Source organism: Trichomycterus rosablanca, chromosome 6, assembly GCF_030014385.1.
Source record: "Trichomycterus rosablanca isolate fTriRos1 chromosome 6, fTriRos1.hap1, whole genome shotgun sequence".
Taxonomy (NCBI): Eukaryota; Metazoa; Chordata; class Actinopteri; order Siluriformes; family Trichomycteridae; genus Trichomycterus; species Trichomycterus rosablanca.
The window spans coordinates 14,814,726-14,828,321 of record NC_085993.1 but is presented as its reverse complement, the minus strand read 5'-3'; the positions used below and the strand labels follow the sequence as shown (position 1 = coordinate 14,828,321).

General features: G+C 37.2%; 1 protein-coding gene across 4 annotated transcripts in view; it reads right to left on the bottom strand.

The window, feature by feature from the left end:
• Window positions 1–13,230, bottom strand: part of tox2 (TOX high mobility group box family member 2) — a 213,897-nt gene extending 200,667 nt beyond the window's left edge. For 3 of the 4 annotated variants that reach the window (XM_062997478.1, XM_062997482.1, XM_062997479.1), the window contains exon 1: window positions 13,129–13,230. In XM_062997478.1, coding sequence (XP_062853548.1) covers window positions 13,129–13,230 — 102 coding nt within the window. The remainder of the gene's footprint in view (window positions 1–13,128) is intronic. The other variant, XM_062997481.1, reaches the window with a different exon arrangement.
• Window positions 13,231–13,596: the final 366 nt, after the last annotated feature.

Here is a 13,596-nt window from a genome sequence, read left to right as displayed (position 1 = left end):
GGACAAATGCAATGAACGCAACAAGTTCTTTTCAAACGTAAATATATTATAACTGATTTTTTATTTGTATAAACAAGTGACATTTATTTGCAAATGCGAGCTTGTCAGTGAATTTAACCGGTTTATTAACCATTTTTGGTACACAGATTGAGATGTTAGTTGACATGCTAGCACATTGGGCCACCTTATCCCATTGGTTTGAATGGCATGAGGCTAACTGTGTTAGCTTAGTAAGCGGAAACTGATGGAATCGCTGTAATCGCTGTCGTGCGTCCGAATAAGCTGTCTTATAAGTCGATGACTTATTAGAATCCTCTCTATTTAGGCAGCTGCCTATGTAGGCACTAAGTTTTCGAACAGACCCATAGTATGTACTGTGCAGTTCAAGGAGAAACCAATAGCTGTATATGCATCAGATTAGTAGCTGCACTTTATTGTTATTGGTTATCACATGCAGGCGATCAATGCTGGCTGGATTGGCTGTGCTAAATCAGTTGATTTCCGCTAAGTGTGACTGAATGTGTAAATGTGTTGCCCTGCAATGGACTGACACCTTGACTGGTAAGGAAACCAACAGACCTGAATGAAACCACACACACCAAAGAAGGCAAGACAGTGACCAGAAGCAAGGATCTAACCCAGGCTGCCTGAACCCTTGCTGTTTGATCCTTTAAGAAGTATTGCATGTTTTCTCAGTGTCTAAGTGGGTTTCCTCCGGCTCGAAAACACACAGTGTGTGGATTGACTACTCCAAAGTGCCACTAGGTAGCTGTGAGGGGTGAATGAATTGACAGTCTGTTCCTACAACATGGCCAGTGTTTCCAAGCGGTGCTGTGGTGCTGGACCCACCGCAAATCTGACCACTAAAAAGCAGGTGGTAAAAATAAATGCATTCTTATTTTAGAGGAGTAATGATTAATGTATGATGTGAATAAGATACTACTAAGAACCAATTGATTAGCTGTGGTCAGTCTGAGGTAGCTTTTATGATCACCAGTGAATGTGTGGAATGGAATGGACTTAAATTTCATTCTTCTGGAAGACCTCTGGCAGTTCATAAGTCAATATCTGGTTGTAAATATCATGTACAAATTTAAAATAACAAGAACAATGTTTAAGTTGTAACTACATTTTGTAAAGTTTGATGTTTGGTTTGTTTATACAGTGATTTTAAGCCTTAATAACACCCTGTGTACCTAAAATACTGTTTTTATTAAGAAGCAGGAAACATTTACTATAAGAGATGCTAAACACACACACACACACACACACACGTGATTTTAACACATCTCTTTTCAAAGTGTGAATTTATTAGCATTGACACAACCCTGTATTTTACATTACATATTTATTAATGCAAACCTATTAGAAAAATAATCAGCATAAACATTTTTGCTGTTATCAAGTCTACAAATTTGAAGGGAATCATTTTAGGTCGCCATTATTTAATTTTGAAATCAAAATTTTACTTTATTGTGCTAATAAAGTGCTGTTTTTGCTAATGGAGCCTTAGTCTATCCATTAATGAATCAAGTTCTTTTGAAGTCATCAGGTGGATATCAGTCAGCCCACCATTCTCACCCACATACTGACCTTTTAATCAGACCAGAATGCCAGTGAATCCTTAACAGTCTTCATTTTTAAGGTTTTAATGTATGTCCTAGCAGACTTTCAATTCTTGAATTCGGTTGTATAATGTCAATTAACTTGAGGCATGGCCTCATTAGGGATTTCCCATTCGGGATTGAAATACACCGATGTCAATGTCTATGTTCAAATGAGCATTAGACTGTCATGTACACGTGCATGAAAGAAGCCCCTGCTCTGAAAGCAGCTCATTAAAACTCGAAGTTTAGCACTAATCACATAGATAAAGCCTACTAGTGGTGGGTTTTGTGATTAGAATGAATCATTCGGCCACAATGACTAGCGATACTGTATGTTTGGAAGAGAAAAAATTGAGGTATTCACACCCAGCATTGATGTACCTACTGTCAAGCATAGTGTGCTATGACTGTACTCTTGGTCTGCTTTGCTGCCAAGATGATTACATTAAAAATTCTTGAACCTTGTTTAAAACTGAGTGCTTCAGCAAAACTATAACTCAAAGCATACATTAAAATTGGTTTGAGATGAAAACATCAGGCTAAAATTATGCTTTTGTAATGATCTTTCCAAAGTTCTGACCTCAGCATTACCAAGAATATGTTTTTAGTTCCAAGAAAGTCATGTATGTACCAGAAAAACAATGCTACTGAGAGCTGTGTCGAAAGCTTGTCAATGCCCATATTAAAGTGGCTGATCAGGGTCAAAACAGTTACAGGACATATTACCAAATATTAGATGTGTTGTATGCATTCTGTTAGAAGAACTCAGATCTGTAAAGTAATTGTCGTAAAGTAATTTTTCCCCCTGTTCCATTCATTTTTATGCATTTTCTCTCCTTTTTCTCCCTTTTAGCGCGTCCAATTGCCCTCTATATGCCCTTCTAAAACACCTGAACTATGAAACTATGAATGTATGGGTGGCCACATACATTATATGGACAAACGTTTTGAGAAACCCTTTCTAATTTTTGCTAACGGGTGTAATAAATCAATTATATAAAGGAATTATCTGCTTCTAACTTTGCAGTAACAGTTTAGGTCTGACTCTTCTGAGTTCCGCCATGGCTGTGCCCCTGTGCACAAAGCAGGGTCTTTAAAGACATGAAGAAAAGCTTAGTTTAAGAAAGTCCAGTGGCCTGTAAAGAGCCTTGACCTCAGTCCCACTTATCAGCTTTGGAATGAACTGGAACACCAGTTAAGGCTTTCTTGACCAACATCAGTGCCCAGCCATAAAAATGCTCTTTTGACTAAAAGGCACAGATTCCCACAGACATACTTAAGAGTCTTAAGAGGTATGCATGTGTATGTGATTAAACTGTAATGAGCAGTTGTTTTGCATTACGACTGAAAGTCAATAGTTTCTGTCCAACCACCAACATGAATAACATGATACAAATTGGCCTTGAATTATAATTGAGGTAGCATTGAAAAGACTCAAATTGTATTTCTTGTAATCCGAGGATCCCTGCAGCCACCCAACAGACTAAAAACAGGGTAAAAGGTTTTGTGCTGTTATTTAAAGTTTGGTGTAACTTTATGTCAATAGGAGAAGCTGGGACATGTGCTTTAAATTCAGTTTTGACAGTTGGACAGAGGTATGCAATTAGACAGAAACCCTTTAGTATGTGGCTGTTTAATAACGTCTGCTATTTATGTTCGACGTAACATGAAACAAAACCTTATATTTTACATATGGTACTGTTTTCCTACATTCCATAATATGCTATTTTATATGTTTAAATAGGTTTCATGTTCGACTGTTTACTGTGATGTTTAAAAAGCTTTTGTACTGCCAGTCTGTGTTTTAAATATCCTCAGTAATGACCCAAAGTGGTTCAGTATGTTCTACGGCTTGTGTGGACACTGCTGAACTTGGCAGGGCTGATTACATTCCAGCTATGTTTGTCTGATTTGTCTCATTTAATTTGAATGTTTGTATTCTAGTGCATTTCGATCCTTTACAATCAGGTTAGCAGTGGGGAGTGAAGAGGAGAGGGGAGGGGGGAGGGGTGTGGGTAGGGGGGAGTTCTCATAAACCATCCAACTTCATATTTTCGTGAAGCGAACAGGCCCGAGGCTACACACAAATCCTAATGCATTCAGCAAATATTCTCTGAACAAAACATGCATTTATGAAGAGATGGCCTTTACTGAAGGGATGCAAAGAGAGTATGCTTAACTGACAATACACCCACACATGAGAGAGAGAGAGAGAGAGAGAGAGAGAGAGAGAGAGAGAGAGAGAGAGAGAGAAATGAGAATAGCTCTACAGAAAATGGGTTTAAGGATTTGTGAGCGCTGATTTTGCAGTATGTGCCTTAATGTACTGAGTACAGTCTACATATACACACACCAAGAGTACACACAATAAAGCCAAGAAGACAAAAAGGCATGGCTTCTTGACATTCTAATTCATCCTGAAGGTGTTTAATGTGGTCGAGGTCCAGGCCATGTGCATGCCAGTGGAGTTCCCATTTATGGACCTTGCCATTTATGCTTTAATGGACTGCAATGGAAAGTGAGCACAGTAATACTGGAACAGCCTGGAAAGGCCCTTCCCGAATTGTTGCTGCATTTATGTCAATAAGTAAGCATATATTTTATTTGACATTATTGGTTGTGAGCAATGGGTCTGGTTGAAATTCCCAAGCTTACTAATTTGGAAGGTGGTTCATGTCATTTTGTCCTTATGGTGTAGCTCATTAAACACATTATTGTAGGGCATCACAAACTCCTTCACTCATTCACCCAATGAGAAGTTCTGTGGATGTGTGAGGAAACTAAAGTACAAGCAAGCAGCCCAAGGTTGACACAGGTAAAACCTTCAAAACAGTAAACACAGGCTGGGATCAAACCTGGTAATAAAAACTATGCAGCACTGCTTCACCATTATGCTAGATATTATTCATGCAATGGTTTGATGTTTGTATATACACAAATGAGTCATTTTAAGACCATTACACACATTTCTGTGGACTTTGGACAGCCTAAAATAGACTTGGGCCATATAGATCATGTGACAGGAAACATGACATACAATAGACTTTAACACTTGTCAAACTTGAACCATTTGATCATTTCCTGACTGACTGTATTTGATTGTTCTGTAATGCTGTGTTGGTCATTTTTCTTATAAAGGAAATGAGATTTAGGCTGTGCACAGTATAGCAGCAATTTAATCAGATAAAAGCACCTCAAGTGTTTGTATTGTGCTCTGTTCATGACATTAAAATGAGTTTTAGTTGCTGTTTTATCCTATTCAGACTCATGGTGGGTCAGGTGTCACCTGGAAACTCTGGACATTAACCAGCCTAAATTTACCTACATTTAGTGAAGAGTTTTGTTGAAGACTACACTAGACACTGGACACTAGACACTAAAGTACATGCCAAATTCCTCACACAAAGTAATTGTTAAAATATGTACATTTAGGTTCCAAGCCCCATAATTCTCTGTAGCACCCTCACTACCTGCTTCATAACTGTGTCATTCAAGTAAAAATTAATTTCTAAACAAATATACAGGAAAACCTTCATTATTGTATATCGTTTGTGAAATCATGAATAAAAATCTTTATTAATGACACTATCACATCATACAGGTCATACTTACTAACAACTCTATTCATATTTGGTCCCACTTATTCTTTTTAGCTTCTTAGTGCTAAAAAAGGGGGTGGGGGAGGGAGCTGAACCGCCAAGCGCATTCTAAGTGGCACTCCTAAGCCCAAATTAAACAAGGAGGTTGTGTCTGGAAGATCATTCTGCATAAAAACTGTGCAAATCTGGGTATAAAGACCAGAATTATCTGCTGTGGCTGTACTTAAAAAATATATAATCATAATAATAATCATATATATATGTATATATATATATATTAAGTTAGTTAAGAAAAAATGTGTTTCCTTAGTATTATGTTACACTAAATGAAGATCTTTATTCCACATTAATTAAATTAAATGAATAATTAATACAAAAGATCCAAGCGCTTGGGGGTTCACAATCTTTTTCCTGCAACTACAGTCCTTCAATCCTTATTCATCCTCATTCAATGTAATTATTCCACACCCAGTTATTCCACACGCTACCTGCTGCATCACTGTGTCACCCAAGTAAAATATATTTCTAAACAAACATACAGAAAAACTTTCATTACTGTATATGGTTTGTAAAATCATTAACTGAAATCTTTATTAATGACACTATCACATCATACATGTCATACTTAGCAACCCTATTCATATTTGGTCACACTTATTCTTTTTAGCTTCTTGGTGCTAAAAAGGGAGGTGGGGGAGGGATAGTTGAACAGCCTAGTGCACTTTCAAAGTGAATTGTTGTGAGAGGAAGATCATTCAGAATAAAAACTGTGCAAATTCAGGTATAAAGACCAGAATGATCCACTGTGGCTATACTTAATATGGGTGCAGTCAATATACACAATATAATCATATTAATAATCATATATATATCTTCACAATCTTTTATCTTCACAATCTTTTTCCAGCAACTACAGTCCTTGAATCCTTATTCATGGCCTCTTTTGAAGACCACACAATGTCATTTTTGTAATTTTGTATCTGTTCTTTTCTCTGATGACGGTTATTCCACACCCAGTCAGATGCAAATTTTTCCAGCCGCTGTTATGAAGTTCCTATAACAACCATCTAAACAATTTATTTACCAAAGATCATTTACTCAGCTAAAGTTATTGTTAAAAACTTGCAACCACTACTTTAAACATGGGGTGTGTTTGTCATGATGGTTTTTAGATTTCTAAGATTACTGCAGCTGTTCTTTTGTCCTCAGTTCTGACTGAATGACTGGAACACAAATTTCTGTAATTTTTTTGTTACAGGTTTAGGTTTTATTAGACGTTTTAGAGAGTTTTCTTCAAACATGCTGGTGTAGAATGTTAATACACCTTAAGCTGGTGACTTCACTGTGGGTAGGGTTCATTTGACCTTACTTATTAAAAAATGGAAAAAGTGTTTTCTTGCCAAGGTCACCTTACGCTGAAAGGTATTTTGCTGGTATGTATATTTTGGACCCAGCAGACTTTGCCATTGTTTCTTAAAACAAACATATAAAGTAAATTATTAGTATTATAGAAGTATTTATTTTAATCCAGCCAAAAAAGCATTTGTGAAGTTAAGTACTGATGTTGGACAAGTAAATCTGTCTCATAATTTTAAATGTGTTCAATACAGTTGTGGTCAGTTCTCCTGATTAAAACTACGTCTTAATGGACCTGGCTGTGTGCACATGAGCACAGTCATGCTGGAACATTCACACCTTTCTGAAACCGTTGCCACTATCATGACTCATGATATCTTTTTGTATCAAATAAGATTCCAGCTTGCTCCTTCTTGCACTAGGTTTCCTGTTCAGTAAGTAACCAGTGCTAATATTTCTACAGTAAGTAAGTGAGTTCATCTGTAGCTGTAAAAACACAGCAGCTAGTGCATTAACGTGTTAGCGACAGGAAATGAGAGCCACCCATCATGGTTGGCCTAGTTTTCAGAACCATTTCCGGTTCAAGGTATGCCACAGAACACCATTGCATGTCTCGATAGTTAATTACGTACATGCGGTCTCTTATAGGATGCATGGCATCCCAGCTACATTCGAACATTTACTTTATTGAAGCAGGCCTGTATAAAAGAGCCCATTGTGGTGGACAGAACAGACGTGTCCCTTCAAATCTGCTGCATAATGTCCACTTAAAAAATATCATTTTTCTGTATATGCAGACGGTATACAGTACCCTCAGGCTGGCTGGCTGGCTGATCTTTTCCATATGTTCCAAGCCACAAGCTAAACTCTGTGACACACTTCTATAAACACACCTCACCAAATTATGAGTTACTTACAGAGATGGGAGGCTTAAGAGCAGTCCCACATACCGAAGTGAAGCAATATGATTCATAATACATTAAGCCGTCCATCTATTTAGTCTCCAGTATTAGTTTGCTTATACGTCGGTCTTATGATGTTTGCAGTCATTTTCTATTTATTGTTCACCTTTATCTAGGATTCCATCTGCTGCACTCGATTTTATTTGTCATGGCTCAGGGAAGCTAAATATAACTGCTTTGTGGCAGTGAATTTGAACAAATGTTCAGAGCATGATTCAGACTCTAAATTGGATGTGCATTTACTGACCATCGCGCAAGGACAGAATACTAAACACATTCAATTTAAAATGCATTAAGATTGCAACATATTCAAAATACATTTTGGGAAAACATGTAAAGTCACCTTGTTGCTCAGTGTTATTGACAGTAGCTCTGGTGAATCCAGTAGGACACATTGTACTTTGGTCAATAGGCATTGACGTATTTATGTCCTTTTAAATACAACTGGGCTTTTACTACAGCGTTTCCCAAATTAATGGAAACAGCAGACAGCAGTGTTTAATTATTATATTTGTTAGATTTAAAAAAACAGATTAACAGTATAATAAAAATAGATTAACTTAAAGATAAAAGATGCTCAGGTAGCACAATGGGCTGAGATCCAGGTCACAATCTCAGTGGTGCTATCAGCCAGCAAAGCCTCCACACAGACATGATTGTCGATGTCTACTAGGATGGCGAAGCCCTGCGATTGATTGGCGACATATTCCTGCCTTGCACCCAGTGTTTTCCTGTGAAACCGGACCTTTTTTTTTAAATGAAAGCAATTTGCTTTTGGTGATTTGTCATTCTCAGCGTGGGATGAAGTGCTTATGATTGAAAAGGCTGTTCAACATTTTGGAGGCAAGATTTATAATTTAAACCAGCCCAAAAGCAAACTAAATAAGAAAAATAGTATTTAATCACACAGTGCTATGTTGTTTGACTGGTCTGATATGACAAATATAGTCATAAATAAGAAAATAGCTATAAGAATGAGTAGAGAAGTCTCCTAATGCAAAGCATAATACATTTATAATCATATATCTACTCATATCTACAGTACAGAATGGAAACATGACAAGTCTGAGAGAAGAGACCAACCGATGTGACATGTATGTTTTCAAATCTATATACAAATTTAGCTACTATATGCAAAACACCAAACCCTGGGCAAAAATATATATGTATATATTTAAATAATAATAAAAAACAAGCAGTAGCAAATAGTAGGCACGAGCATACCAAAATGTTGCACCTGGCAACCAAATCTGGAGCACTGTAGGAAAGTGCTGCGCTGTGAGCAAACACTATTAACATTTAAAAAGCATTCACCTGAAAGTGATAAACTTCTCAACTTTTTCACCATATATCAGTGACTCATTAGAAGTGTGTAATTTTAGTAATCTGAATATTCCATTAGTGCCCAACCTTGACATTTAACTCCACAAGCTGTGGATCACTATGACGAACCAAAGACATCAACACAACATTGTTTTAAAGATAAAAATAACAATTTTATAATTTTTTTAATTCAAATTAATTGTGGCAAATCAATCAAGTGGAGTGCACTCAAATGTGGTGGTTGAGACAAGTGTTTTACTGTACCTCATTAATTAAAATACTTAATTGTTTTAAGAGAATAGAAAATGAAAAGCTAAAAATCTTGAGTTAGTTCTCATGACAAGGGAACAGATTATCAATACGTATTATGTATGCTTCAAATGATCCTAAAAGCATACAGATTTTACACCTTTGGCATTTTGCATAGACAACATACAGTAAGGCTGTTTGGTTACTGTGAAAACAACATCAATTTATCATCACTATCAGTCAGTACTCTAAAGATCTGTTAAAGCATTGCATTAATGATAGAAAAAATGGAATTAGGACATTCCTACTTAAAAAAGGTTGCAGAAAACATGTTGTACAGCTTCCAGGATTAAAAAAACTGCCAAACATTAATTTCTAATGCAACCTATACCCACAGAAACAAATCTGTTAAATTACTTAAAATGGTTAAATGAATTTAATTGTTTTAAACAAAAAGACAAATGCACCAGCATGCTACTAAACATGGTACATTCAAACCAGCGCAGCTTAAATAGAGGTGTTTTGGTTGTAAACAGAAGCAAAATTAGTCCAAGATAAATGGCAGGTGCATTCACTGTAATACGAACCTAACGAAACTACAGTATCGGATTTACTTGATTTACATGAGTACACAACAAAGCTGAAAAATGCAATTGTTTAATGTAGTAAATGTAGTCCATATGGAAATGTCCACATTTAAATTAAGTAAATTATTTCAAGTTTTGTGTTTAAATATTACTCATGTAATGGGTTTGCAGGATAGGTCGTGCATGGTGTACATGTTTGTAAAAGTGACTATAAGGTTGATTTAGAAAATATATAATTAAATCATTCTAAATCACTGGGTGGCTCATATGGCTTATGGGACCCATAATAAAAACCATTATGCTGATTTCTATTCCTGAAACACATTCTCTCCTTACAGAGAATGACCTGGGGGTGAGGATCAAACCCATGTCCCCAGGGCTCATGTTGCTGTGCACCCACAATATCCCAGCTGCACCACCGTGATCACCATTTTGTGTTTTAAAGTGTTTTAAATGCTTCTGCCTTATTTTTTACATCGAATGTTGCATACGGCAGCTTTAATGCAGTGCGCCTGGGAACGCTGCAAAAGCGAAGTCATTTAAAAATGGGTTTAAAAAGTAATTGCACCCTAGTCAGCAGCATCCGATTAAAAGATGCGTGTGGTGTTTAGCTTGATGGGCTTTGCGGTCATCCACACTTTGCACGCATCTGTCGCCTCACAGCAAGAGGGACCTGGGTTCGATCAGGGTCCTTTCTGTGTGGAGTTTGCATGTTCTCCCCGTGTATGTGTGGGTTTCCTCCGGGAGCTCCGGTTTTCTCACACAGTCCAAAGACATGCAAGTGAGGTGAATTGAGTTAAAGCTTGAGGACTAATGAATCTCGTGTAATGAGTAACTACACTTTCTGTGATGAATGTAACCGAAGTGTGTGAAACATGATATTAGAGGATATTAGATATTAGCTCGCGCATTTTACTGCTGCACATGGTCCGCATGCACGTGAGAACCGATACCGGTATCGATTCAGTTTGGTTGTCCCTGTAATAACCGATACAAAGTTCTCCAGTCCAGACAGAGTAAGTCCAGTTAAATAAATCGATTAACTGCAGTGATCGGACTGGTTCTGGTGTTAAACCTGAACATCTTTCGCTCTGGTTATTCTGGCGCAAGTGACCGATTCGATTAGATAATAATTAGCCAGCGCCGTAATTAATAGCCGGACTGTGAAGCACGTGGAGGTGCGACTACGTCACCGCAGCGCCGTTTACAGGGATACAGAAGTATCAACAAGAAACAGCTTCCAAAAAAATTCATAATTTATAAGTAAATAGTGAGTTATTAAAGCATTAAACACTCCGTGTACTATTTGACTAGCGTTACCAAGCAGTATGCAAAACTAATGCATACAAGCCCAGGCTGCTACATTCGCTAAACAAATGCAGTGCAGTGTTTACACTTACTCGACAACAATCCTAGAAAAATGTGAGTTAACAAATCTGTGAATTTTTTTTGCTTATGATTAAAATTCTAAGTATTTTTTTACTAAAAGGTTTGCCGTTTTACCTAATTAAAAAGTCGCATTGAAAGTACTCATCTCAAACGTCAGTCATTTCCACATGAACGATACAGGCTCTAAGATATTAACATAACTGGGTCCAGTCCACAAAGGATTGAACAATAATAATAATAAGCATATGTATATAAATTATGCCTATGGTTTATAAATCAATAAACACATTCAGCACATCAATTTCTGGTAAATTTCCCCTAACGTTTAGTCGAAACCATTTCTAATTTCCCAGTCACTGAAAAAGACTGCACTAAATTTAATGCTGTAATAATCAAAGAATAAAATCAAATTTACATTAAAAGGGTTGCTCTTAGTTTACTTGCTTCACATAGAATAAAAAGAATAAACACAAGCTTTTTAAAGTTTAAGTCTAAGCAAATCTACATACGAATTATTTTAAATAATCTTTTGCTATTCAATTCAAACCTTTTAAAAAGACACTTCCAAACCCTGTCAATGAAATTAATTTACTTTCTTTAAATAAAATAGAATAGAATGCAAGACACTCGCATAAGAAAGGCAATTCAATGCAAGAACATGTTACCTGCAAACACTTTAGATGTTTTCCAAATGTTTAAGGTTGATTTAGACTTTGTAATAAATAACAAAGTTCTTCCTAAAAACAATATGTACTTAATTTGAATTAAAAAAAAGAACAGAACAGAATAGCTTTATTGCCAATGTACATGGTATGATGAAATGACAAAAGGTTTGTCGTCCAATATCTGATTCTTGTGCATTAGATTAGATTCACAGAACAAGTACAAAGCCAATAAAATGCAGTAGCATTTAACCAGAAGTGCAAGATAGAGATGAGATCATTCACATATAATACAGTTAAAGTGACCAGATAAGTGAAATGAGGAGACACAAGTTAAAGCATATTAAACAGGTAATGCTGATTGTATAGAGTATAGACTAGTATATAATTATAATGAGTAATGAAAGGTGGATAAAAGTGGCTTAATGAATGAGAATATATAAAGTAGTGTTCAAGTATAGCAGATATATATTCTGTAAGTCGCTCTGGATAAGAGCGTCTGCTAAATGCTGAAAATGTAAATGTAAATATATAATATACATTATTGTTGTGCTGCTGTAAATAGTGCAATAGTGCCATGTGCAAATTTGCAAATTATTTATGTAACATATATATATATATAACACTAAATTATAAAAAAAACAAAAAAACAAACAGTAATATAAGTTTAGGATAATCATTTACAACCAAACATAAAATACACATCAACCAATGCTATATAGGAGCATTGGTAATCTGGAATGAGCACCTTGGTGCAAATGCAGAACAGTAAGGACAACCACATGAACTAAATGAAAATGCAATTTTGATAATGCATTATACTTTGTGTGCAAATTAATGTGCACATTTGAATCAAGAGCATGGTGCCACCCTTCTGTACAGAACCCTGAGAACTCCTACGTTTAAGTTATTGAATTGCACATGGAGCTTTTTTCTAAATGTAAGTCCCCTATGGTCATACTGCTGGAAAGTTGTTTGGCTATCAACGCACTTCCAATTCCAAACTGTCCAACATGGTTATAAAAGCCATGCACTTGTGGAAGTTCTGGAACTGGACGCGCCGTCCAATTCCGCCACGCGTTCTTGTTTTTGTTGTGCCAGCAATTAGCCAATCGAGAGAAGCGAGCGCTCTCCATCTGCTTCACTATCCCCGGTTCGTGCTCAAGTTGAAGTTTACAGTTTCAACACTCATCCCGGACCCATGCGTTTAACCCGTGCAGCTGAGACAATCGATATCTACAGACTGACAACAACAATAGAATAGAACAGGACAGCTTTCCAACTTCGGAGTGGAGTGGACGCACATGCATTGCGCTTTTGGGAAAGAAAACGATAGAAAGTAAAAGCCGGTGTGTAAAATAAGCGGAGCATGGTGCTTGCTCGGGGGTAATTACCTTGTTGCAGTGGTAATAGTCCAGAGAGGCGAGACTGGAGTCCGGGGGTAACGTGCAGGAGCCCACGCTGGAAGGGGGTACAGGATAAAATCTCACATCCATCGCCCGCTTCGCTCCACTGAAGGCATGAAAACAGGTTCACCAGCGCTTCTGCTGCCGCGAGTCTCTCTCTCTCTCTCTCTCTCTCACTCTGTATCTCTCTCACTCTCTCTCCCTCGCTCACTCTGTATCTCTCTCTCCCTTACTCTCTCTCTCGCGCGCGTTTGCTCTATTGTTAACCCGAACAAAAAAAGCCCCAGCAGCAGGGTTGAGTCTCCAGCGCTCTTCTCCTCACATCCGTTCGCGGTTTTAAGACTAATTCGTTCATGCACTGACTGTATGACTGTGTGACTGGGTGATGCCTGATCAGGATGGTGTATTGACTGCTTTGTCAGCTCTCACCAAACCAGCGCGAGTGCAAAAAAAGTT